This window comes from Syngnathus leptorhynchus, chromosome 10 (assembly GCF_054491065.1).
Source record: "Syngnathus leptorhynchus isolate UIUO chromosome 10, UIUO_Slep, whole genome shotgun sequence".
NCBI classification, from domain to species: Eukaryota; Metazoa; Chordata; class Actinopteri; order Syngnathiformes; family Syngnathidae; genus Syngnathus; species Syngnathus leptorhynchus.
This window is the reverse complement of record NC_141204.1, coordinates 12,932,102-12,955,547: the sequence shown is the minus strand read 5'-3', so window position 1 is coordinate 12,955,547 and position 23,446 is coordinate 12,932,102. Positions and strand designations below refer to the sequence as shown.

At 46.3% G+C, this 23,446-nt stretch overlaps 1 protein-coding gene across 4 annotated transcripts in view; it reads right to left on the bottom strand.

The window, feature by feature from the left end:
• Nucleotides 1-23,446, bottom strand: part of eml4 (EMAP like 4) — a 68,119-nt gene that overhangs the window by 18,772 nt on the left and 25,901 nt on the right. For 2 of the 4 annotated variants that reach the window (XM_085922813.1, XM_085922811.1), the window contains exons 4-22: nucleotides 20,397-20,567; nucleotides 18,671-18,805; nucleotides 10,633-10,658; nucleotides 10,462-10,500; nucleotides 9,856-9,979; nucleotides 9,497-9,646; nucleotides 9,329-9,398; nucleotides 4,561-4,671; nucleotides 4,385-4,480; nucleotides 4,167-4,301; nucleotides 3,717-3,849; nucleotides 3,368-3,516; nucleotides 3,161-3,286; nucleotides 2,631-2,762; nucleotides 2,420-2,487; nucleotides 2,255-2,343; nucleotides 1,546-1,643; nucleotides 1,312-1,399; nucleotides 1,137-1,235 (exon numbers count right to left, since the gene is read on the bottom strand). In XM_085922813.1, the coding sequence (XP_085778939.1) occupies nucleotides 1,137-1,235; nucleotides 1,312-1,399; nucleotides 1,546-1,643; nucleotides 2,255-2,343; nucleotides 2,420-2,487; nucleotides 2,631-2,762; nucleotides 3,161-3,286; nucleotides 3,368-3,516; nucleotides 3,717-3,849; nucleotides 4,167-4,301; nucleotides 4,385-4,480; nucleotides 4,561-4,671; nucleotides 9,329-9,398; nucleotides 9,497-9,646; nucleotides 9,856-9,979; nucleotides 10,462-10,500; nucleotides 10,633-10,658; nucleotides 18,671-18,805; nucleotides 20,397-20,567 (2,039 nt within the window). The remainder of the gene's footprint in view (nucleotides 1-1,136; nucleotides 1,236-1,311; nucleotides 1,400-1,545; nucleotides 1,644-2,254; nucleotides 2,344-2,419; nucleotides 2,488-2,630; nucleotides 2,763-3,160; nucleotides 3,287-3,367; nucleotides 3,517-3,716; nucleotides 3,850-4,166; nucleotides 4,302-4,384; nucleotides 4,481-4,560; nucleotides 4,672-9,328; nucleotides 9,399-9,496; nucleotides 9,647-9,855; nucleotides 9,980-10,461; nucleotides 10,501-10,632; nucleotides 10,659-18,670; nucleotides 18,806-20,396; nucleotides 20,568-23,446) is intronic. The other 2 variants (XM_085922812.1, XM_085922814.1) reach the window with 2 other exon arrangements.

Sequence of the window (23,446 nt, the reverse complement as noted above, 5' to 3'; positions counted from 1 at the left end):
TCTTTCAGCCTTTCCCCTCAGGGGGTCGCCACAGCAAATCTTCCTTTTTTGTCCAGATGTTTCACATGAGACGTTTCTGGCACAGTTTTTCCGCCAGATGCCCTTCCTGACGCAACTCTGTATTTACCCGGGCTTGGGACCGGCACATGGACATGTGCCCCCTATGGCTGCATATGGTTCCCTGACCAGGAATCCAACCCAGGCCTAACCACTGGACTATCAAGGATTGCAGTAAACTACTTTGATGTTGAAAAATGTCATCTTTTGCTCACCAAAAGCATAAAAGCAAAAACAAAGACTTGACTCGACCAGTCATCTAATGTTGAAATCGCCAACTTGAGTGTCGTTTTTGTCACATCTGTCCTTTCTTTCAGACTGTTCTATTTTCCCGGTTCTTTCTCTTGAATGGTTGCTGTGCTCATAGTAATTCCCAGGAGGATGCTTTCTCAGTTGAACTATTGAGTGTATGCCAGAAAGCTGAAGACACAGCTGTGGAACCTTCTCTGTAAGATTGTGGAAGAAGCTCGAACCCCCATCACCAGGATCCCTCTTCTTGTACTACTCTTGCCCGCCCACCCGCAAGGGGGCGACTCTGCCAAGCCTTAATGTGACTTCTAAGGTCCTCCGGGCTGCTCAGAGCTTCTTGGCTGCGACACAGCGCCTCTCTGGCTGATAAGATGCCAAAATGGTTCTGCGAGCTCATTCTGCCTGGACAAGCCATTGGAGCAGAGGCTGCTTTGCCTGTCTGACAAGGAGCTAAAACAACTGTTGCTAAACGTCCAAAAACTACGCCACCAAAATTCCTTCTAAAGTCCACTTGAACCTGTCGAAATAATTTTCAAAGGGATCAGCACAATAGTTTTGATTTTGTGAGGCGCCTGGCTGGTACATCTTCATTTTCTGTCCAAGTCCCTGTTGACTAGAATATTTCTGATCGTGGAAAATGACTTTCCTGACATCTTCACGCTATCATTTTTCACGTTCACTCCAACGTAAACACTCGGCTCAAATGCGCTTTGGAGCGAGCGTGCTGGATCTTTTTTGCCTGCAGCGAAGCCATACCATATTCTTTATAAACTCAAAGGGGTGTATCGCGCTCACACACGCACGCACACGAAGCGGGTGAGCATACTGACCAAAGACATGGTAACCCAGCACACAGGTGTACGTGGCCCAGTCGATGTCTTTGCACTCTGAGCGATTTCGAATGTATTTGCAGCTGTTTGGCACCTCCCCTAAATCAGGAGAAAAAGAAGAGCAAGCCTAAATGGCCACATCCTAGAAGCAGATGCGGAACACGTGCACACTGACAGTAGAGAATCTCATAGTCTCCAGAGTTGGACATGATGAAGTTGTTGTCAGGCGACCAATCCAAATGCGTGATGTAACTGGAGTGACCCTGCAAGGAGGAAGCAAGACTTGATCAAAACACAAGCATCGCAGTAGATGCCAACCATCCTCAAGGCGCTCGGGGCTGCATCGCCAAGCGGCTCATTTGCGGCTCCCCAGCCACTCGAGCGCCATTTTGGGACAGTCGGGACTTACAGAGCACTTTCCGTAACGACTGTACTTTCGTCCTTGCTCGGCCACACTGTAGATGTAAATGAAGTTGTCGTGAGATCCCACCGCCAGCAGAGCACCATCTGCAAACAGCGAGTCAAACCTGACAGGCATCTTGCGTTTTGTGATGGGCACAATTGGGCATGACAGTAGCGCGTGGCGCTTCCCACATGCATCTTGACCTGCGGCCGGCCAGCTGCCAAACATTTGAAAATTTGCTCGAGCGATCCTGCTTGCTGTCCATGAATGGACCATATGGAGGCGACAATGCTTTTTGACTTGCACTTTGCCACAGTCAGGGCTCCTGTGATTGTCTATAGAGTGCAGCTCACTTCTTTTGACACCTCTTGCTGTCACACATAGCTTGTCAATCATTGTCAAGGTGTGCCGTTTGCCTTTACATTAATGCCAAAGCCACTTTGTTAACATTTGGGAGGCATTGTGGGACGCGTGACCTCAACGACCCAGTTTTGGAAACTCAAGAAAACATCGTCGTACAGAGTAGGGGTCATCAACTCCATGATGAGTATGATTATCGTTTGTACATTTGAATCAGGTCTGTTGGACAAAGAAGACATCTAAAACACTGTGGATTGGAGCCCGAAGGAGTTGGAGACCCCTGATGTCAAGCCAGCAGAAAATCATTGTAACTCCGCCCCGTGGACAGACCATCTCAGCAATTGACTCCACCCACCTACAGAGAAGCGCATGACGGACAGCTGTTCGTTGCCGTCCGTGTGGATGGCGACCAGGTCGGTGGTCTCGGCGTCCAGCACAAACCACCTGATGCGCACAAGCTCTCGCATTAGTCCCGTCCACTGCGTCATCAAGCCTCGCCCACACTTGATGCAACACTCACTTTCCTGAATGTGTTCCTATGGCGACCACTCCGCCGCCGGGATGAAAGTCTGCACAGTGGCCATGTTCCTGCGGGAGGGAAACAGCAGGTGTTAATCATCTCCACAGGGCAGAAAGAAAAATAAAGATATCGGGCTGCAAGTGACGTCATCGAAGAAGGTGACATAAGGCTGCAAGTGATGTCGACGGGAGAAGGTGACATCGTAACTCACCTCCACGCTGCGACTCCACTGCAGCTTATGATCGGTGGAATTCCACAGACACACCAGACGGTCCTGGGCGCACGTCAGGAATAAATCTTTGGACGGGTGCGACGCCAAGCCCCACAGCTCGTCCGTGTGACCCTGAACACAAACGTGTCTATATTTATCCATTTAAGAACCAGAAAAGGAAAAGCATTGCTTACATAGCGTGCCATTTCATGTAACAACATATAGAGACTGATGCAAGCCAAAAGTCAAAGACACAGACTCTGTCTGCACTTCTGCCGAGCAACACATGAACAGGACGCCAACTCCCAGACGAGCGGGGGGAATGATTTTAACCCACTGTGATTGTTGAGCAATCATTTCTGCATGAAAAGTGCTTGCGAGATCAAATGTTGACTGTCCTAACACGTTGGTGGGCGACTGGGATTCCTGCTGGCCACCAGAAAGGTCCCCGGTGGAGAAAGAGTTCACGCAAGCAGAGAAAAGCATGTCGACAGCTGCAAGGTGGCACTACAAATAGCGCTGGCCCTTACCTGCACTTCCATCATAAAGCCATCGTGGAAGGTTCCTCGGATTATAAAGTTGCGCGACGTTCCCACCAGAAACTCGTCCCCCTTGCCTTCAGACACAGCCCGGATACTTCCGTATTGGTCTGGGACCTTCAGATACATGTGTGCCGACAAACGTCAAACAATTTGCATATGGCAGATGTGCAGGTGGCAGAGGCGCAGAGACTCGACCTCAATGTCGCGCTGGGCTTGGACTTGGTGGTCCCACAAGATGATCTTGCGGTCTTTTCCTCCTCCGCTCAGCAGGGCACCACTCGTCATCTGGCACAGACAGAACACGCTGCCCTCGTGACCTTTCACCTGACGGCTGATCTGAAAGGCTGCGCCGCAAAGGAGAACCAAAGTCAGTGTGACGCGCTTTGAGGGCCTTGACAGGAGGAAAACCGCAAGACAGGTGAAAGAGCATTCAGTGGAGAAGAAGCCAAACCAGTTTTACAATAATGTTATTTGCTTGTTCTACAAGATTGCATTTTGATCTTAGGGACATATGACATCTTCTTGTACAGGATCTGGCCCTCACCTCGCGGTCCTTTCACAGAAGCCTCAGTGGCACTCCTGGTCCACACAAGAAGGACGCCTCCAGAGTCTCCTGTCAGAATGTCTCCATTGTTCAGGAAGGCAAGACACTGGATAAACTTTGGCTTCTCGTATTTCTGGGAAACAACAACATGTGACGCACGCACACGCACGCACACACACGCACGCACGCACACACACACACACGCACGCACACACACACGCGCACACACACACGCGCACACACACACACGCACACACACACACACACAAACACACACACACACACACACACACACTAGTGTCTTTCGACCAAAAGAGAGTGCTAATTGTTTGAGAGTAGTGTAGAATGCACTTAGGTGGTCTATAAATGTTATGCATTGAAAACCAGAAAAACCCGAATCCAAGCCCCAACATTATCCATGTGCAGGCATATGAATGGGTGCAAACCTACCCCAAAGATGCCCTGTTTCCGAGCCAGCAAGGTGCCGGTCCAGGCCCAGAAGAAAATGTGAGACTTTCCACAGGTGATGATGGTGTTTGGGTCTGAGGGGTGGAAATCCACAACCAAAACCACGTCGGTGGTAGTCTGCAAAGCAGACACGCAGGAGCCAACATGACTAGCCATGTAAAAGACCCAGGATGGGCAGTCAGGCGGGCGGCTGCACGCACCTTTATCTCTGCTACCTTAGACTTCTTCTGCCAGTCCCAAACGGTCAACATGTGGTCGTTGCAGTCGTCAACCACGCTCAGATGCTGACCCGAGTCCTGAGGCGACAAACGGGCACACGCCTGAGTTGAGGACCACAAGGCTCGTGACAACACCACATGACGCGACGGCCACTCACAGCTTTGGAGAAGGCCAAGGAGCCGACGCCTCTCTCAAATGTTCCCAAGCCGACAACCTGCAGCGTGGTCAGACTGACGCTGTCCCAAATGCGCACGTGCGGCTGCACGGCCTGGGGAGCAAAGGCGATGGTTTCATGAGAACCCGACAACAGAACCAAGAAGCGACAGTGTCCCATGAGAGAAACACGTCCAACCTCAATTCATTGCCCCCCATAACTATTTCTCGTCTCTAAATAATGTCCCTTGGTTTACCAATCGGTGGCAGATGGCCCAATGTACATAATGAGCTTGTTGCCATGGGTAGGGCAGAAGAACACAGACAGAGTACATTTGGGAATAAATTGAGAGGAGAGGAGTTCATATGTCATATTTGTTTGCCGGTGTATCAAGAGATTTGTCTAATGTGGCTGGGAATCGCCGACATGCCGCTTGTGGGCCTCTGCCAGATGCTCCGCCCACCCAGTCATTGGGTGAACCAACACATCCTTTTCCCTAAAGAGAGCCTGAGGAATTCATTCATTTTCAAACTACCGTATTTTTCGCACCAAAAGGCGCACTGGATTATAAGGCAAACCCTCATTAAATTTTTTATTTTAGAAATTATTTCATATATAGGGCGCACAGGAGTAAAAGGCGCATAAAATAGAAGCTATACTGCAACAAACTGAGGTTGACTAGGGTTGCGGTATGCATCCACTCGCCAATAACCAGTGAGCCCTCTGTAAACAATCGCGTTTCTCAAACTATCTTCTATAAAATGATCAGAACTGACTAAAGTTCGATCTAACGCATTGGTACTGCTTACCTATGTTTCCCTTCCATATTGATCTGTAAATTTACTTGAAACATTAACAGAGCAGCCTATTTCGACATGAAATAGCCTCGTGCGTATAGCAGCTATCACTATAGCACAGAGATGGGACCAAGTCACACATGTGGAAGTCTCAAGTAAATCTCAAGTCTTAACCTCAAAGTCTCAAGTAAGTCCCAAGTCATTTTTTGCTTGGGTAAGTCAAGTCAAGTCACAGATTATGTCAAGTCAAATCAAGTCCTTAAATAGGTCACGTCAAGTCTAGGTCAAGTCACCTTATTATTGCAATTTCACTCACTGAATCTGATCTTAGTAACATGAAAAGACAAGACATCAGTAACTTTAAGTAACCATCATTGTCCAATGTGTCTAACCTAAAAATTGACAATAATTTGGATTTGCACTGTAATTACTGATATTCAGTAAAATACACCATGGAATTAAACAAAAAAGAAATTATCAATGAAATCAATGATTTATTGACAGCTCAATCTAAATAAATTAACGTCTGCCGACAGTGATACATTTGAGTTGCAAATATGAAAAAAGAATCTGGAATTTTTTTTAAAGAACACATTAAAGAGCATTAGAAACATTTTATGTTTAATCTGTAACATTTGGAGACACCAGAGTTCTATAAACTTCAAACGGACAAAGTTTGAAGTTGTCGCCTGGCTGTCTGAAATGTTTCTGTTCCATATCTTGCAGTGTGCTGTCCGTCTTTTGCCGTCATAAAGCTAATTACGATAGCCTAAGGTGATGACTCGCGGTACTGCTCCCGCTGACATGTTTATGCATGTCTTATATAAAGAGACGTGATTCCCCAATAAAATAATTAGGTATGTAGAGAAGGCACGACTGATTGATTGACAGGGTAGTGATCCAATCATAACAACTCCATTCAAAGCCTGCGCTCATACCGTGTTATCGATTTTTTTTTATTTTTTATGTATCATAAATTTTATATTCAAACTGAAAACATAAACTAAATAACACTGAAGTCATTCAAGTCATCGTGTCTCAAGTCAAGTCCCGAGTCTTTAACTTCCAAGTCAAGTCTCAAGTTTTTTTATTTTTTGTGAAGTCAAGTCACAAGTCATCAAAACAGCGACTCGAGTCGACTCGAGTCCAAGTCACAGTGACTCGAGTCCCCATCTCTGCTATAGCATTAGCCACCCACAAACTCCCATGAGCCTCAACTCGCAGACTCCCATGAGCCTCAGCAAAGTATAAACAATCGCGTTTCTCAAACTATCCTATAAAATGATCAGAACTGACTAAAGTTCGATCTAACACATTGGTACTGCTTACCTATGTTTCCCTTTCATATCGATCCGTAAATATACTCAAAATATTAACAGAGCAGCCTATTTTGACATGAAATAGCCTCATGCGTATAGCAGCTATCACTATGGCATTAGCCACCCGCAAACTCCCATGAGCCTCAGCTCGCAGACTCCCATGAGCCTCAGCAAAGTGTAAACAATCGCATTTCTCAAACGATCTCCTATAAAATGATCGGAACTGACTAAAGTTCGATCTAACACATTGGTACTGCTTACCTGTGTTTCCCTTCCATATCGATCTGTAAACTTACTCAAAACATTAACAGAGCAGCCTATTTTGACATAAAATAGCCTCGTGCGTATAGTAGCTATCATTATAGCATTTGCCACCCGCAAACTCCCATGAGCCTCAGCTCGCAGACTCCCATGAGCCTCGGCAAAGTGTAAACAATCGCATTTCTCAAACGATCTCCTATAAAATGATCGGAACTGACTAAAGTTCGATCTAACACATTGGTACTGCTTACCTGTGTTTCCCTTCCATATCGATCTGTAAACTTACTCAAAACATTAACAGAGCAGCCTATTTTGACATAAAATAGCCTCGTGCGTATAGTAGCTATCATTATAGCATTTGCCACCCGCAAACTCCCATGAGCCTCAGCTCGCAGACTCCCATGAGCCTCGGCAAAGTGTAAACAATCGCGTTTCTCAAACGAGCACCTATTAAATGATTGGAACTAACTAAACTTTGATTTAACGCATTGGTACTGCTTACCTATGTTTCTCTTTTATATCGATCTGTAAATTGACTCGAAACATTACCGGAGAAGCCTATTTTGAAATGAAATAGCCTCAGGCCTACAACAGCTATTCAGTGACGCCCCCTGACCACGGTTGCCGTAATGCTGGGAAGCGATGTGACCTTGTAATTTACTAGTCGTACTAAAACATACTGAAACATTTTGGCAGAGCACTGTGTACAACCAGTATAGATCAACAAATTCATCAACTGATCCATATATAAGGCGCACCGGACTGTTGGCTTTTGAGAAAATTTTAGGTTTTTAGGTGCGCCTTATAGTCCAGAAAATACGGTAATCAGAACGGCCCGGAATTTAGCCACTGAAACACCAATACCGTCTGTCCGACATGTCAGGGTGACTGCAAACAAATTGGTTGTCAAGTTAAAATAATACTAAAGGACTCAATCACATTGATGCTATCAATAAAAATTACATTTAAAAAATAATTCCAGGTGACTCCATTTTATGTCCCATATTTTCACGACCAAAGGGCGTACCGTACTAAAAGGCGCACTCTCAGTTACCTGTGCTATTACTGTATTTAACACACATAGGGCGCACCACATCATAGGGCGCATGCATGCCATGATTTACGGTAAACAAAAAAATCGTCACTGGAGCAAGAAAGTGAGTTTGATTGTACTTGATTCTACTGTTTAACCTCTACCGTACTCACATTTTTGTGGCTCGATATTCATACGCAAATCCGTCCAAGTACTCATCGTCTGTATCCAAATTAAACAGTTGGGCAAGTTCGCCATCTGACATGCCAATTTCCCTCATCATTGTCTCGTCATTGTCACGTTGCTCTTCGGCTTCCCAGGAAGCTTGAATTGTGCCTCGTAAGCATGTATCTTTGTCTATGCCATTTTAGAGGGTCGTAATGCTGTTTTCTTTGCACAAACGATTGTATTCATTTATCAATAGCGGCAGTGGTACGTACTCTACGTGTTACGTGAAGTCCTCCGATTGGTTTACCACCCCAATCTACGTAAAACGTAATGTCCTCTGATTGGTTCATCGGGTCTAAATATTACACCTGTTTATTACGTCTCTGTGGCGGAAGCCACACAAAACAACTTTACAGACTTGCACAAATGGTAGTATTTACTTATCTATCAATGGCGACAGAGGTATGTACTTCGCACGGACGATAGTATTATTTACCAATGGTGGCAGAGGTACATATTCCTCTACCTGTCACGTCCAGTCCTCTGATTGGTCTACCGCCCTGAACTACGTAAAACGTTGTGTCCTCTGATTTTTTTCATTGGGTGCCTGTATATTACGTCTCTGTGTGACTTCCGGCACACAAAACAATGGCAGCGAAGGTATGTACTTCTCTAGGTGACACGTCCAGTGCTCGGATTGTTTTTTTTGTCCCGATCTACGTGGGGGAAGCCACACAAAACAATGGCGGCAAAGGCACGTACTCCTTTACGTGTTGCGTCTAGTCCTCTGACACACAAAACACCTTTACAGATTTTTGAATTTGGTCCACACAAAAGGCGCACCTTCTTAAAAGGCGCACCTTTGTTTTTTGAGAAAATTAAAGGCGTTTATGTGCGCCCTTTTGGTCGTGAAAACACGGTAACTTACTGTTACTTACTGAGTCAATAAGACCAATTTACTTTGTCTAGTTTTTCGCAAATATTTAAATGTGACTTTAGCCACTATGCAATCAACTTTGAAGATTGGGAAGTTTTCAATCAAAAGGAAATCTGCACATTTTGTCTGCCTTTCTTTTTTTTACATACTAGAGCATCATTGTGATGTGGACCTCCTCCGTCAATTGTAGTGGGACATTCTCACAAGACGATGAGGTTGGCAGTCTTTTGTTTCCTAAAGTGTAGACTGAAGTTACCCGTCCATCTTTGTCCACGCCGGCAATTTGGCCCGTGGCGATGCGAATCTTGTCCGGATGAACGGTGAGACTAAGGCCAGGAAAAAGAGACACGAGGGAGGGGGAGAGAGGATTGTTGAGAAGAGGTGGCCACGAGCGTTGAGCCACGAGAAGTGCCAGACATCTCACCACTTGACGCAGTCCGTGTGTCCCAGGTAGTGCCTCTGGCTTCGCTCATCGTAGTTGAACAAGACCACCACCGAGGCAATGAAGTACACCATCTCCCCTGTGGGAAGCAGGCACACATTGGCTCTGCAGTCTCGTCCTCGGTAACCGTAGCTGTGGCATCGGCAGTCAAGGAAGCACAGTCGGGTGGCTGTTTTCTCAACGGGCCACCTTCGTAAAATGCTTCACGCTCTCACCGAAGCAACGGTGCTGACAACCAATTTACCCCAAAATCGCCCATACACACTCATAGGGATGTCGTAATGTGATCGCATGATCTGAAATCTGGGTCGCAACGAGCGCTTGGCGCGAGCAAAGGATACACCCATTCCAGCTTGAGCTTCTCAGAAGGAAGTTCCGTGTGGACGTCGTCGTAGTTTTCCACGTTTGAGGGAAGAAACATGGTGATGGGGCGTCCACGCATGAACATCTTGATGTGGTTTCCCTCTGCACAATACACACACACGCACGCACACACACACACACACACACACACACAAACACACACACACACACACAAAGACACGAGCCCAAAGCAAAAGCTGAAAGTCAAATTCAGGCAAAGACCTGAAAATGAACCAATGAATGATGAATTTGAATTAGTGGGTAAATCTGGTGGACAAGCGCGCACAAACCAAGGCCAAGCAAAGCAAAGTGAGGACCCGGCTGCAACAAATACACCTGCCGAACCAGTTCACACATCCAAGTCCGCTCACTCATGCCAAAATGACGGCGGCCCAAACAGGCGTGACGTCAGAGACCAGGCAGTGGAGAGATGCTGACCATGGAAATTGAGAGGGACGACAGAGAGAAAGTGGAGAAAGAAGAGAGGAGAAACACCATTGGCCCACCTCAAATACGGTTAGCATGCTAAAGAGTTAGCTGGTTGGTTAGCCGGCTAGCTTGCCATGTGACTGCTCAGCACTTACCCGCCTGGCTGTTTTTCTCCCGGGTTGACATTTTGGCTGCTTTGAGACAACGACATCATTACTGAACAAAAACAACAAGCTGCCGCCTCTCAAACAAAATTGTTGAGGATAATGTCACATGACGACGACAATGACGGAATTCTGTGGGCTCTCTCTAGAAAAAATCATTACCTTGACTCACCACCAGCTCTTTGTGCCTGCAAAACAACCAAACAACAGCATCAGTGTGTGTGTGTGTGTGTGTTTGTGTGTGTGTGCGTGCGTGTGTGTGTGTGTGTGTGCCTGCATGCGTGCGTGCGCATACAACAATTCCACTCGCTTGCCGTGGATGAATTTAAACCACCAGGAGCCATCTTACGTTGCCACTCCCTAGACCATCCTAACGTGAATACACATTGGAGAAGAATGAGCACGACATGCATGATTCATCGCCAAGAATGCTATTTAAAATGTAAAAAGCTCCATCACTGAGTGCTCCTTAAATATTTGCCCATGATCACAAGCATCAACTATGCAATGTCTGCAATGACAATATTCGGGACAATATTGGTTGTGAACTGTCAACCTCACTCCCCAATGTCACTTCAGGGATGAGAATGGCAAATATGAAAAAACACTGAAAAGTAGCCGGGGGTCGGGGGGAATGATATATATATATATATATATATATATAAATGTGTGTGTGTGTTTCGTACACAGGGTATGTGATGCGTCAGTGCAGTAGTGTTGGAGTAGTAGTGCCTGTAGTTTGTGCATGCTGTATGCTGCTTCTGCTTGCCACTTTTCTGCTTTCAGCTACCGCCACCGGCTAGCCCTCTGTTTCCGGGGGTGAAAAGAGGAGCCGAGTGCATAAGCCTCCTCCGCCGGTACACAGCCTCTCCATTGCCAAGACTTGCACACGCCTCCTCGTGGCCACACACGGTAACTGGCACCTTGCGGTCCCAGGCTAAGTTGTGCAGGATCTCGGAGCAGCAGTGGGCCCCAGAGATGTGGCATGTAGGCCCACCGGTGTGTGGACACGCCCTACTGCCCATCAGCCACTGTCCCTGCTGTGGGTAAACAGCCCCAGCTTTGGGTAAATAGTGAAGACCTCAACGGCGGACCAGGCGGAGGATGATGGCTGACCTAAGGGGAGGCGTCACAACGGCTGGGAAGGCGGATGAAGGCTACAGCAGAAAAGGGTCACCAGTCGTCTTGGTCTCCTTGCCACTGAATTCTGACCCCAATCTGTCAAGGACAGTGTGGTGTCTGTCTGTGCACCAGTCTCCCCACGTTAAACAAAGTCACGCACAGGCGTCTTTTTCAGGGAATCCATTTTACATCCCAGATTAAAGTCCTGTGGCGACCAGTAAGTGGCAACGGGGGCAGGATTGTGAAGTCTGGAAGCCCCTAGTCACAAGCTGGCACATCAGGCGGTGGATGTTAGATGATCATTGGGCTCTTGGACCGAGGCAGAAAGAGCTCTTGGGTAGCTGCATCCACGACTGAGCAGCCCTTTTTAGGATCCACTCTGCTCACCCCTGACGGGGAAGGGGCTAGAAAAGGTGCCCTAAACATAGCCTGCCTCAAACCTCCCGACTGGATTACCGCGTTCAGAGGGATCACCAATATGCGGTCAAAAACACAGAAACATGAATTTTGGAGCATGGAATGTGCGCACACTAATGGACAGTGTAACCAGAGACAGGCCGGAGAGGAGAACTGCCATCATTGCCATGGAACTGAGAAGATGCCGGATTGACATAGCTGCTCTTTCAGAAACCCGATGTGCAGAGGAAGGTCATCTGAAGGAAGAAAAGGGTGGATACACTTTCTTCTGGAAAGGAAAGGCCACAGATGAGCCTAGGATCCATGGGGTTGGCTTTGCCATCAAGAACCAACTGATCAGTCATCTCTCTGAACTCCCGGTGGGAATCAGTGAGCGCCTGATGACCCTCCGTCTGGTGCTGGCTAACAACCAGACGGCAACAGTTCTTAGTGCGTATGCACCTACCCTCGTTTCCGATGAGGAAGAAAAAGAGGCCTTCTATGCCTGTCTGGATGAGGTATTGTCAAAAATCCCCAAGGAGGACAAGATTATTATATTGGGAGATTTCAATGCCAGAGTGGGCCGTGACCACCACCTCTGGAAGGGCACCATTGGAAAGGAAGGCATTGGAAACATCAACTCCAACGGGGTTTTGCTTCTTAGCAAATGTGCTCAATACGACCTTACCATGACCAATACCATCTTTCGCCAGAAGAACAAACTCAAGGGCTCATGGAGACACCCTCGCTCTAAACAATGGCATCTTATTGACTATGTCATTGTCAGAGCCAGGGATCAGCGCGACGTGAGCATCACAAAAGCCATGATAGATTCAGAGGCCTGCTGGACAGATCACCGCCTGATACGATCGACAATGTCCATCAGATTCGAGAGGAAGAGGAGACTGCAAAAGAAGTTGAGCCGGCCGAGACTAAACCTTGAGACCCTGAACAAAACTTCCGCCCTGCAGCTGTTTCAGACCTCTCTTGGAGAAAGCCTCAATCAGGAATACCCTGACGACATTGAAAAACACTGGAGCCTGCTCAAGTCTTCCATCCTTGATACCTGCAGTGCCACTCTCGGGCACAAGTCCAGAAAGCATCAGGACTGGTTTGATGAGAATGACACAGAGATAGAACAGCTCATCTCCAAGAAAAGGGAAACCTTTCGTGTCTGGCAAAATGACATCACCTGCAAAGCAAAGAGACAGGCTCACTCCAGAGCTAAGGCTGACGTCCAGAGCCGGGTGAGACAGATTAAAAACTCCTGGTGGACTGAAAGGGCACTGGAAATCCAGAGTTTGGCAGACTCTGGTGACACCAGAGGCTTTTTCAGCGCTACTAAGGCTGTCTACGGGCCAAGCCATCGCGGCAAAAAAACCCTACGCTCTTAAGACGGGCAGGAGCTGTTGAAGGGCAATGAGTCCATAAACAACCGGTGGAGAGAGCACTTTCAGGAACTCCTCAACCGTGACAGCACAATTCAGTCAGATCTTCTTAGTCATATCCCTCAGAGTCCCATCAGGGAAGACATGGGTGAACCTCCCACATTAGCAGAGGTCCAAGACGCCATCAGGAGCCTGAAGAACAACAAGGCCTCTGGGCCAGATGGGATCCCAGCCGAGGTCCTAAAGGAAGGTGGGCCAGAGCTCCAGCGCCACCTCCATTCCCTCTTTTTGAAGGTCTGGGAAAAAGAAGTACTCCCCTCGGAGCACAGGGACGCTCTGATAGTGCCCATTTTCAAGAAAGGGGACAAAGCGGATTGTGGGAACTATAGGGGCATCTCGCTCCTTTCAACAGTTGGCAAAGTACTCCTACTACTACTTCCCCGGACCAGCAGCGTCGGAAGCGGTGTGCGCGGAGGCAGAAGAGAGGGAAGCGCGGAGGCGTCCGGGCCAGGCTAGCGGCGTGCCCAACTCGCCCGGCCGTGCCTTCCATTCTTCTGCTGTGCTACTGGAGCGGCTGGCGTGCTATCGAGCGGACCGGGCACTTATTACTTCTTCGTTGCTCTTGTCTGTTCGTTTTTACTCTTTGTGCTATTTGGTGCGAGTGTTGTGTACTGTCTAGTCACCGTGGGACGGTGGGGAACGTAATTTTGATCGAGAATAATTGTCAATTGATTGTCTATGTGAAGCCCTTTGAGACTGCTTGTGATTTAGGGCTATACAAATAAACTTGACTTGACTTGACAAAGTACTTGCTCGTGTTCTTGCCAATCGCCTACTGCCATTGTCTGAGGAAGTTCTCCCAGAATTGCAGTGCGGTTTTCGCCCATCTAGAGGCACTGCAGACATGATCTTTACAGCCAACTCCAGGAGAAATGCCGTGAACATAAACAGCCTTTGTTCATGGCTTTTATAGACCTGACAAAGGCCTTTGACACGGTGGATCGCCAGGCCCCCTAGAGCATCCTTCTGAGGTATGGTTGCCGAGATAAATACGTCAGAATACTGCGATTATTACATGACGGAATGACAGCCACAGTGCTCAACAACAGCTCTTTGACTGAGCCTTTCACTGTAGAGACAGGGGTCAAACAGGGATGCATCATTGCACCCACCCTGTTCTCTATCTTCATTGCCACCATACTCCATCTCATTGACAAAGAACTACCACACGGAATCCCAATTTGGTACAGAACTGATGGCAGGCTCTTCAACCTTAACAGGTTCAAAGCCAAAACCAAGATCAGAACCACCACGGTCATGGAGCTCCAGTATGCAGATGATAATGCCATTGTAGCACACTCTGCAGAAGACCTCCAGGGCATCCTGAACTCATTTGCTAAGGCATACAGAGCCCTGGGTCTGACCGTGCACACCAAGAAGACCCAGGTGCTACATCAACCCCCACCCAACCAGCCATCTACTTTGCCCATCATAAATGTGGACAACACTGCACTTGAATATGTCCACCACTTCCCCTACCTCGGCAGCCTTCTCTCCTCCAAGGCGGACATTGACTCTGAGGTCAACCATCGCCTGAGCTATGCCAGTGGAGCGTATGCCAGACTCCGGAAAAGAGTCTTTGAAGACAGAGACCTCCGGGTTGACACCAAGCTCCTGGTTTACAAAGCTGTGGTTCTCCCCACCTTACTTTATGGGGCAGAATCATGGACAACCTACAGCAGGCACCTAAGAGCTCTTGAGCAACACCACCAGAGAACCTTGAGGAAAATACTCAGGATCAAATGGGAGGACAGACGCACAAACATCAGCATTCTGGAGGAAGCCAGGATACCGAGCATCACCACCTTAATAATGCAGCACCAACTCCGATGGACAGGACATCTCATCCGCATGGCTGACACCCGCCTACCCAAACAGATGTTATACTCCCAGCTGGAGAGAGGTCCGCGAGCCCCGGGTGGGCAAAAGAAACGTTTCAAGGACAACCTCAAGACCAATCTCAAGAAATTCCAAATAACATCTCAGGACTGGGAGCGCATCGCCTTGAACAGGAACCTCTGGAGGGCAGCGGTGCAAGAAGGTGCAGCACATCACGAAAAGGAACTCCGCCGTGTCGCAGAAACCAAACGACAACTCCGTAAGGAAAGACAAAAACAGGCTCCAGCACACCCACAACCCATCACCACTTTCTCCTGCCCATACTCCACAAAAATATGTGGATCCCGGATCGGGCTCTACACCCACCTGCGGACCCACAAGTAGACAACCCTGAGAAGAAGACTGTCATACTCGTCTCGAGTGACCGCCGATGATGATGATGATGATATATATATATATATATATATATATATATATACACACACACACACACACACACACACACACACACACACACACACACACACACACACACACACACACACACACACACACACCGTAATTTTCTGACTATAAGTCGCGTTTTTTGTCATAGTTTGGGTGGGGGGGGCGACTTATACTTAGGAGCGACTTATGTGATTTTTTTCCCCACAAATTTTCCAAATTCAAAAATCCACGATGTAATGAAACCGCGATAAACGAACTGCGATGTAGCAAGGGATTACTGTCATTTGAACTGCAAGTGACGTCACCCGTGCCGCGTGGCGGTTGTTTACATAAAGGCCAAAGGATTTGATCACGGGATGACGAGGATGACGAAAGGCCCCACGTACTACCGGCAACATTAGCGGCTTTGTTTGTAAGTGACACGGAGGACGAAGAGTTTGAAGGAGTTAATGATTTGGAGTGACACGGAAGGTTTGAAAAACTATTATGGCTTTTACGCACACCCGGTCCTTCTCGACGGGAGCTCTCTTTCACCTCCGTGGATGGAAGTCGGGGGCCGGCGTTCGGCCGGGTGGCTGTCCGGGGACGGTGGATGGGGCTCGGACATGGCTACTTGGCTTTTACGCACGCCCAGTCATACTCTACAGAGCTTTCTTTCACCTCCGTGGATGGAAGTCGGGGGCCGGCGCTCGGCCAGGTGGCTGTCCGGGGACGGTGGATGGGGCTCGGACATGGCTTTTACGCACGCCCGGTCCTATTTTATGGAGCTCTCTTCCACCTCCGTGGCTGGAAGTTCAGTAGTTGTTGGCTCGTTGAACTCTTGTTTTGTTCAATAAAGAGCAGTTTACCAAACCCACGTCTTTCCTGGTACTTTAACGCTACAATATAGTTAGTTATATAGTAGATCTCTGCAGCGCACGCGCAGCGTTGTTGACATAAAAAACGAGGAATTTGATCGATGGATTTAATGATTTAGAGTGACACAGATGGTATGATAATATTATTTTAATATGATAGTTATTTGAAATATACTTTATATATCGTTATATGGGTCTGTGGAATAATTAGAAATGCAACTTACAACGGGTCCGACGTCAGCATATGCGGTGCATACGCGGTATTGTTTACATAAAGCACGATCGATGGATTTAATGAATTGGAGTGACACAGATGGTTTGATAAACGTGTTATTTATGTAATACTTACTTGAATAACTCTGAATGTTACGTCAGGCCCGTTCTCAGTTCCTCGTTTGTGTATATGTCACGTTAGCATACCGTATCGTTTAGCCTGTTGTTGCTGGTTCATGTCTGTTTTTGGTGTTGGATTTTGACAAATAAATTTACCCTAAAAGTGCGACTTATACTCCGGTGCGACTTATATATGTTTTTTTTCCACTTTATTTTGCATTTTATGGCTGGTGCGACTTGTACTCCAGAGTGACTTATAGTCAGAAAATTACGGTACTTTTGATTCACAGCCCCGCGTGAAGAATCGCTGTTGTGATATCAGTTCAGCTTGGAGCTGCTTCACTTTATCAGCACGGTCACTCCCTGTTAGTTTGTCGTATGTGTTAGCATGTTAAGTCTGGTCGTGTCTCTTTAGGTTAAAATCCTTAAACAAGGCAATCGTCTCTTTCCAAATTAGACAAACACATCTGTCTTGATTTTCAGCGAAAAAAAGTATATAATTCCCATCTCTCTTGAAAGCGACGACCCTAGTTGTCAAATTTCCTCGTTTTCTTTGAAGTCGCCATAGCAGAAATGAGCGTAGAGGGGTTTGCAACACGAATACAGACTGATATTATTAAAGTGGTGCTACAACCTTTTCATACAAGGAGGAATTACAGTTTCAATTTTCATGATTTTCTTTTTATTCAGTTTGGCAGTGCAGGTGGGCCATGAATAATACATTGTAAGACTGAAGCTGCGGGCCGTATGAAATCTAACCGGAGGCCGGATTTAGCCTGCGGGCCGGACTTTGGACAGGCCTGTTTTAAGTGATAGTCAGTGCAATAATTTCCTTCAGTGACGTCATCAACCAAGACATGGTGGGGAGGAGTATGTGGCCTGATTCCTCATTAAACGTGGGCGTTTTTAAAGGCGTTCGTTGTTTTATTATTTAAAGTAGAAAATGCTAACTTTTTCCATTTTCCTGATGGAAAAAAGAAAACTGGGCTAGTGAAAATTGAATCTCTTTGTTTTTCCCTCCCTTTAATAATGAGAAAACCTTGAACGACAAATAACAAAACAACATTCTTTTTTTTGAGCGATATATATATATATATATATATATATATATATATATATATATATATATATATATATATATATATATATATATATATATATATATATATATATAAATATATATTAAAAGGCGGATGTTGTCGCTTCACTGCTGCCAGTTAGTTTTACAAGGGCAAGCCGATTTCGGTAAGATGCCGTTGCGGCGGGCGGGCGAATGCTCGCGAGTCGCCGAGGCTAACATTGCCCGGCCAGTTGGCTAGCCGCTTCCCTATACCCCCCATATATAAACAACATTTTCTCAATGGATTTACACGATTCACGAAAATGATACTTTCGACGGAAGAAAACAGAAATCCGTGGATCTGCGGAAAATTCTCATCCCTTTCACTTACAATTGGCGACACTGGGATCATCTACTCTGAATGGCCAATGCAAAAAGTGAAATTTGTTCTTATTACTTGATACGGAGAAATTAGAATAGAGACACAACTGGAGTTTTGGGCCCAAAAAAACAAACAATGATTGTCATTTGCAGCGTTGACAACATAAGATGGCTTACCCTATTGACAGTCCAGTCATATTTACTGTACGTCTGCGGCGGGTGCTTAGTTAGATGACAAATGGCCGCCCAAAAAAACATTCTTTGCAATGGAGAGAAATACGTAGAGCAAAATCAAAAGGGGAAAAGAATGCGCGTACCTGTTAGCATTCTTCGCCACTTTGGCGAGTAGTTTGGAGGTGGACACTGCTTTCACCAACTTGCTTCGGTGGTCGTCAGACGTGTCCCAGGTGCTACTCTGAGATCGCTCCACGCCTGCAGAGCGCCTCTGACCCCTGATACACACAGACATGCACTGAGTACCAGCGATAATGAAAAGGAGAGGCGACAGGCCCTACTGGAGGCGGGTTAGCATCAGGAAGGAGGACCTGGACAGACCGGCGCTGCACCGTGTTGGTAATCATTCCCTGGCTACCAGATAGGTCAGCGCTGAAACGTACATCCACCGCTAAACCAACATCTGGCTGAACCATACATCACCCGCTAAACCAACATCTGTAGATCAATCAGTCAACTCCACTTGGTGCAAAAGCCTATATATTGTGGCGTGGATTTCATTCATTTATTATCTAGCTCAAATGACCTTTTCACAATGAAATGAATGGAAAAGCCTTGAATCTGTTCCAGCGTCCAAATAGGGTATTGAGGTGTTGGTAATTTTTGAATTTTTTTAGGCCGATTTGAAAGAAAAGAAAAACATACTCTTACCAACGAATCGGCAGATTACTTCTAAGAATACATAATAAAATAAATATATTAACTACTTTTGGTGGTCACTTCTAACAAATATATGAATTAAAGTTATAACGGTTGACTGTTTCGCGATACTTTGCTCTTCGGTATTCACAGCTCCACTTACTGGACAAACGATGGAAGTAGACCATTCTGCATTTAACATTCTGTTTTGAGCAAGTAACAGAAAAATCATCCAAATTCGAGCCAATGTTTAAGATTTTGAAAAGCTATAACGGGCAGAACGATTCATCAGTCGGGCCTACTTAAAAGCAACAAACGGCTTACTGTATTTACAAATTGTTAGAAACATCAGGGAACGAGAGAATGATTTCCAGCACGGCCAACAAATGCAACTTGGTACCTGCACGCACACAAAAGAGGGAGAGATGGGGGGTTGGAGAGAAAAATGTGTTCAGCTGTGGTGGCAATGAGAGCTGGACGACATCCCCCACTTGACGCAGTCTGTGTGTGAATCGGTGAGTGAGTGAGTGAGTGAGTGAGTGAGTGAGTGAGTGAGTGAGTGAGTGAGTGAGTGAGTGAGTGAGTGAGTGAGTGAGTGAGTGAGCGAGCGAGCGAGCGAGCGAGCGAGCGAGCGTCAAAGTTCTCACTTTAACTCTCTCACAAACACGCTCACTGGAAGAGAGAGTGAGAGACAGAGTAAGAGAGACAGAGCGAGAATGCGAGAGAGAGAGAGAGAGAGACAGACAGAGAAACAGAGAACAGGGAGACCGAGAGACCGGGAGACCTGGGGGAGGGGGGGTGGGGGAAGAGAGAGAGAGAGAGAGACAGAGAGAGAGACAGAGAGAGAGAGAGAGAGAGAGAGAGAGAGAGACAGACAGACAGACAGAGACAGAGAGACAGACAGAGACAGAGAGACAGACAGAGACAGAGAGACAGACAGAGACAGAGAGAGAGAGAGAGAGAGAGAGAGAGAGAGAGACAGAGAGAAACAGAGGAGAGAGGGAACATGGTGAAAGCACGCCGGGGATACACTCCAACAAAGCGCTGCTAAAAGGAGCACCCACTGGGAAAAGAAGGATGGAGTGGTGTGATTTTGTATTCAGAAAAGTTAGGAGCAACAAGGTCTTCATCAGGCCAGAGCGGGAAATGAGGTCAGAGAAAACGGGACACCTCTTGGGGGACGCCTGGTTTTTACTGCTGCCCAGCTGGCTTCTCTGTGGACTTTGCTGATGGTGACGAGGCGTGGGGGAGGGGGCGGGGGCTTCCTCCTGTTCATGGACCTCCTCCCTCGGACCTCTTTGCCCAACGCCCGACGTCTCCTTTCTGGGATCAGCTGCTACGCTGCGAACATACACGGCACGCTGCTGCTGCTTTAACGTGGTCTGGGTGCGTCTAGCGGATTTGCACGTACATGCGTCTACCTTCAACGCTCAGCCCTTCTAATGACTCTTTGTTGCTTTGAGAGGACTTGCAATCATCCAAATTGAGTTGGCGCAAACACACACAGCAGCTGAGTACAATTGGAAAAGAGACCCTGGTCATCAAGTCATTTGTGAATGATGGCCGCTAAGAGTGGTTCGTAGGGTCAGCGCAGATCCTCAAACGCTGACTCAATTCCAGAGTCAATACTTTTCTTCCCTTTACCACATTTATGTCACTGCTCACAATAAGGCAAACCTACTGCGCAGATAAAACAAAGTTTCTGACTTTGCGTATTTTGAGTGGTGAAAGCAGCCGTTGTCATGACGCCGTCCTTAGGGTTGTCACATACTCATCTTTTAAAAATGGATTACCCATCGGTTTTTGGTCTAGGCAATATGGGCAGCCGCCGAAGGCAGTGTTTTTTTTAATGTCACATGGAGGGCGGTAGGATGCCCCCCCCCCCCCCATTTTTTTTTTTTTTTACAATATTGTGCTGCAAAGCGGTTTTATCACCGTGTTAATCACTGCGTGGGTATGTGGCAAATTCACACCCCCTTCAGCTGCAGGCTGGGTGGATGAGCCTGAGGCAAGTGAGGAGTTTTCAGGTTAAGGTAACAAGTCAGTGAGCGATTGGCTAGGGCAGCGTTGTTGTAGTCAATCAGAGCCAGTGTTTTTCATGTGTGGCGACTAACACACTTTCATCACACCACAAACAGAAGAGGGAGAAATGGTGACTCAGTACCGCTGAAAAGTTAGCATTTTCAAGGTGGCAATATCGACATGTATTTCAAATTCATTAAGGTTAAAGGCAAAAACGTGCATGTGTTTTATGTTTTTTAACTGTAACATTTTCCCCGGTAACAAATTACTTTTATTCAATAATACAATTAATAACTCAGTTACATTTTTGAACAAGTAGTGAGTTCCCAACACTGTAAATTAAGGGCTAATAATAATTTCTGATATAGGCTACCTTCTACGTTTGTTAGCATTCTGTTCGGTTTGTTTTGTTATTTATTTTTCTTGGCTAAATATTGGTTAGTAATTAGCTCGCGGAATGTTCATATCTGAAGCGTTTCATAGACAAACAATCGCAATTGCATTTACAAGGGCTCTTTTAAAATATTTTGGTGGAATACTGTTCTATTTAAAAAAATATATATATCTGGGGGGGGGGGGGGCGCTCAGGGAGTAATTCAGTGAAGGGGTGGCCAACCAGTCAGAGACTAAGAGCCACAATTTTTACTGTGTTACCACAAAGAGCCACATGATACACATGAGCACACATGAACATCACCCCATCCCTTCCTCTTACACACGCACGCACGCACACACACACAAACACACACACACACACACACACACCTCTGCTCAGCCAAATTTCTTGTGTGACATTATCATGTCACACACCAACATGATAATAACATAAATTGAAAAGACCACAGACCAAAGACCACATTTTCAACAATGAACATTGTGTGCATTGTATCCAGCATTTGTAATTTGTTTGTGATTTGTTATTTGTTATTTATAAAACTGTAACCGTGTATTAGGCTTCCGGCATTTTGATTTGTTTTTATGAAATTGTAGCCTTAGTGAGGGCTCCATGATGTGCATTTGGGATTTGTTTTTGACAAAAGTGTAGCCATGTATTAATTAGGTTTCCGCCATTTGCGATTTGTTTTTTTATTAAAGTATTTTTTTCCTTTTGTCCTCTCCCTTTCTGTCTTTTTTGTGTGTGCGTGATGCCAGCGCCTGAGATGGCCTGGGTGAATTGTGATGCTGAATAGGGCCATCAGTGTTGCTGAATGGTTATTGTAATTTGATTGTGGGGGAGACTGAGTAGAAGCAATTCGTATATTGTGAGATTCAATCTCTTTTTTTCAAATGAAGTAGAATTGAGTGAGTAGAATAATTTTGTATGTTGTGAGATTCAATATTTTTTACAAATGTACTTGTTTTTCAGGGATGAGAACGGCAAATGTGAAAAAGCACGGAAAAGTAGCGAGGGGGATATATATATATACACTGTTCAAAAAAATTAAAGAAACACTTTGAAAACACATCAGATTTCAATGGTGAAAAAAAAAGTTGGATATCTATAGTGATATGTTATGTGACAGTTTAATGTCTCAGGAACAAAAGGATGCCACATCTTATGATGGAAATAAAAGTTTTCACCCTACAGAGGAGTATCAGTATATAGACACCCCAAAAATCAAAGTGAAAAAAGGATGTGGCGGGCTCTTCCATTTTGCCTAAATTCAATTTGTGCAATTCAAAACTCTTTTCAGTATCTTGTGTAGCCCCCACATGCTTGTATGCATGCTTGACAACGTCGTGGCATGCTCCTAATGAGACGACGGATGGTGTCTTGTGGGATGTCTTCCCAGATCTGTCTAAGGGCATCAGTGAGCTCCTGCAAAGTCTAACGAGCAACCTGGCGGCGTCTGATGGACCGAAACATTATGTCCCAAAGGTGTTCTATTGGGTTTAGATCAGGTGATCGTGAGGGCCATTCAATTGTGTCAATTCCTTCATCCTCCAGATACTGTCTGGATACTCTTGCCACATGAGACCGGAAATGTCGTGGATCAGGAGGAACCCAGGACCTACTGCACCAGCGTAGGGGCTGACCATGGGTGCAAGGATTTCATCCCGATACCTAATGGCAGTCAGACTGCCGTTCTCTAGCCTGTAGAGGTCTGTTCGTCCCTCCATGGAAATGCCTCTCCAGACCATCACTGACCCACCACCGAACCGGTCATGCTGAATGATGTTGCAGGCAGCATAGCGCT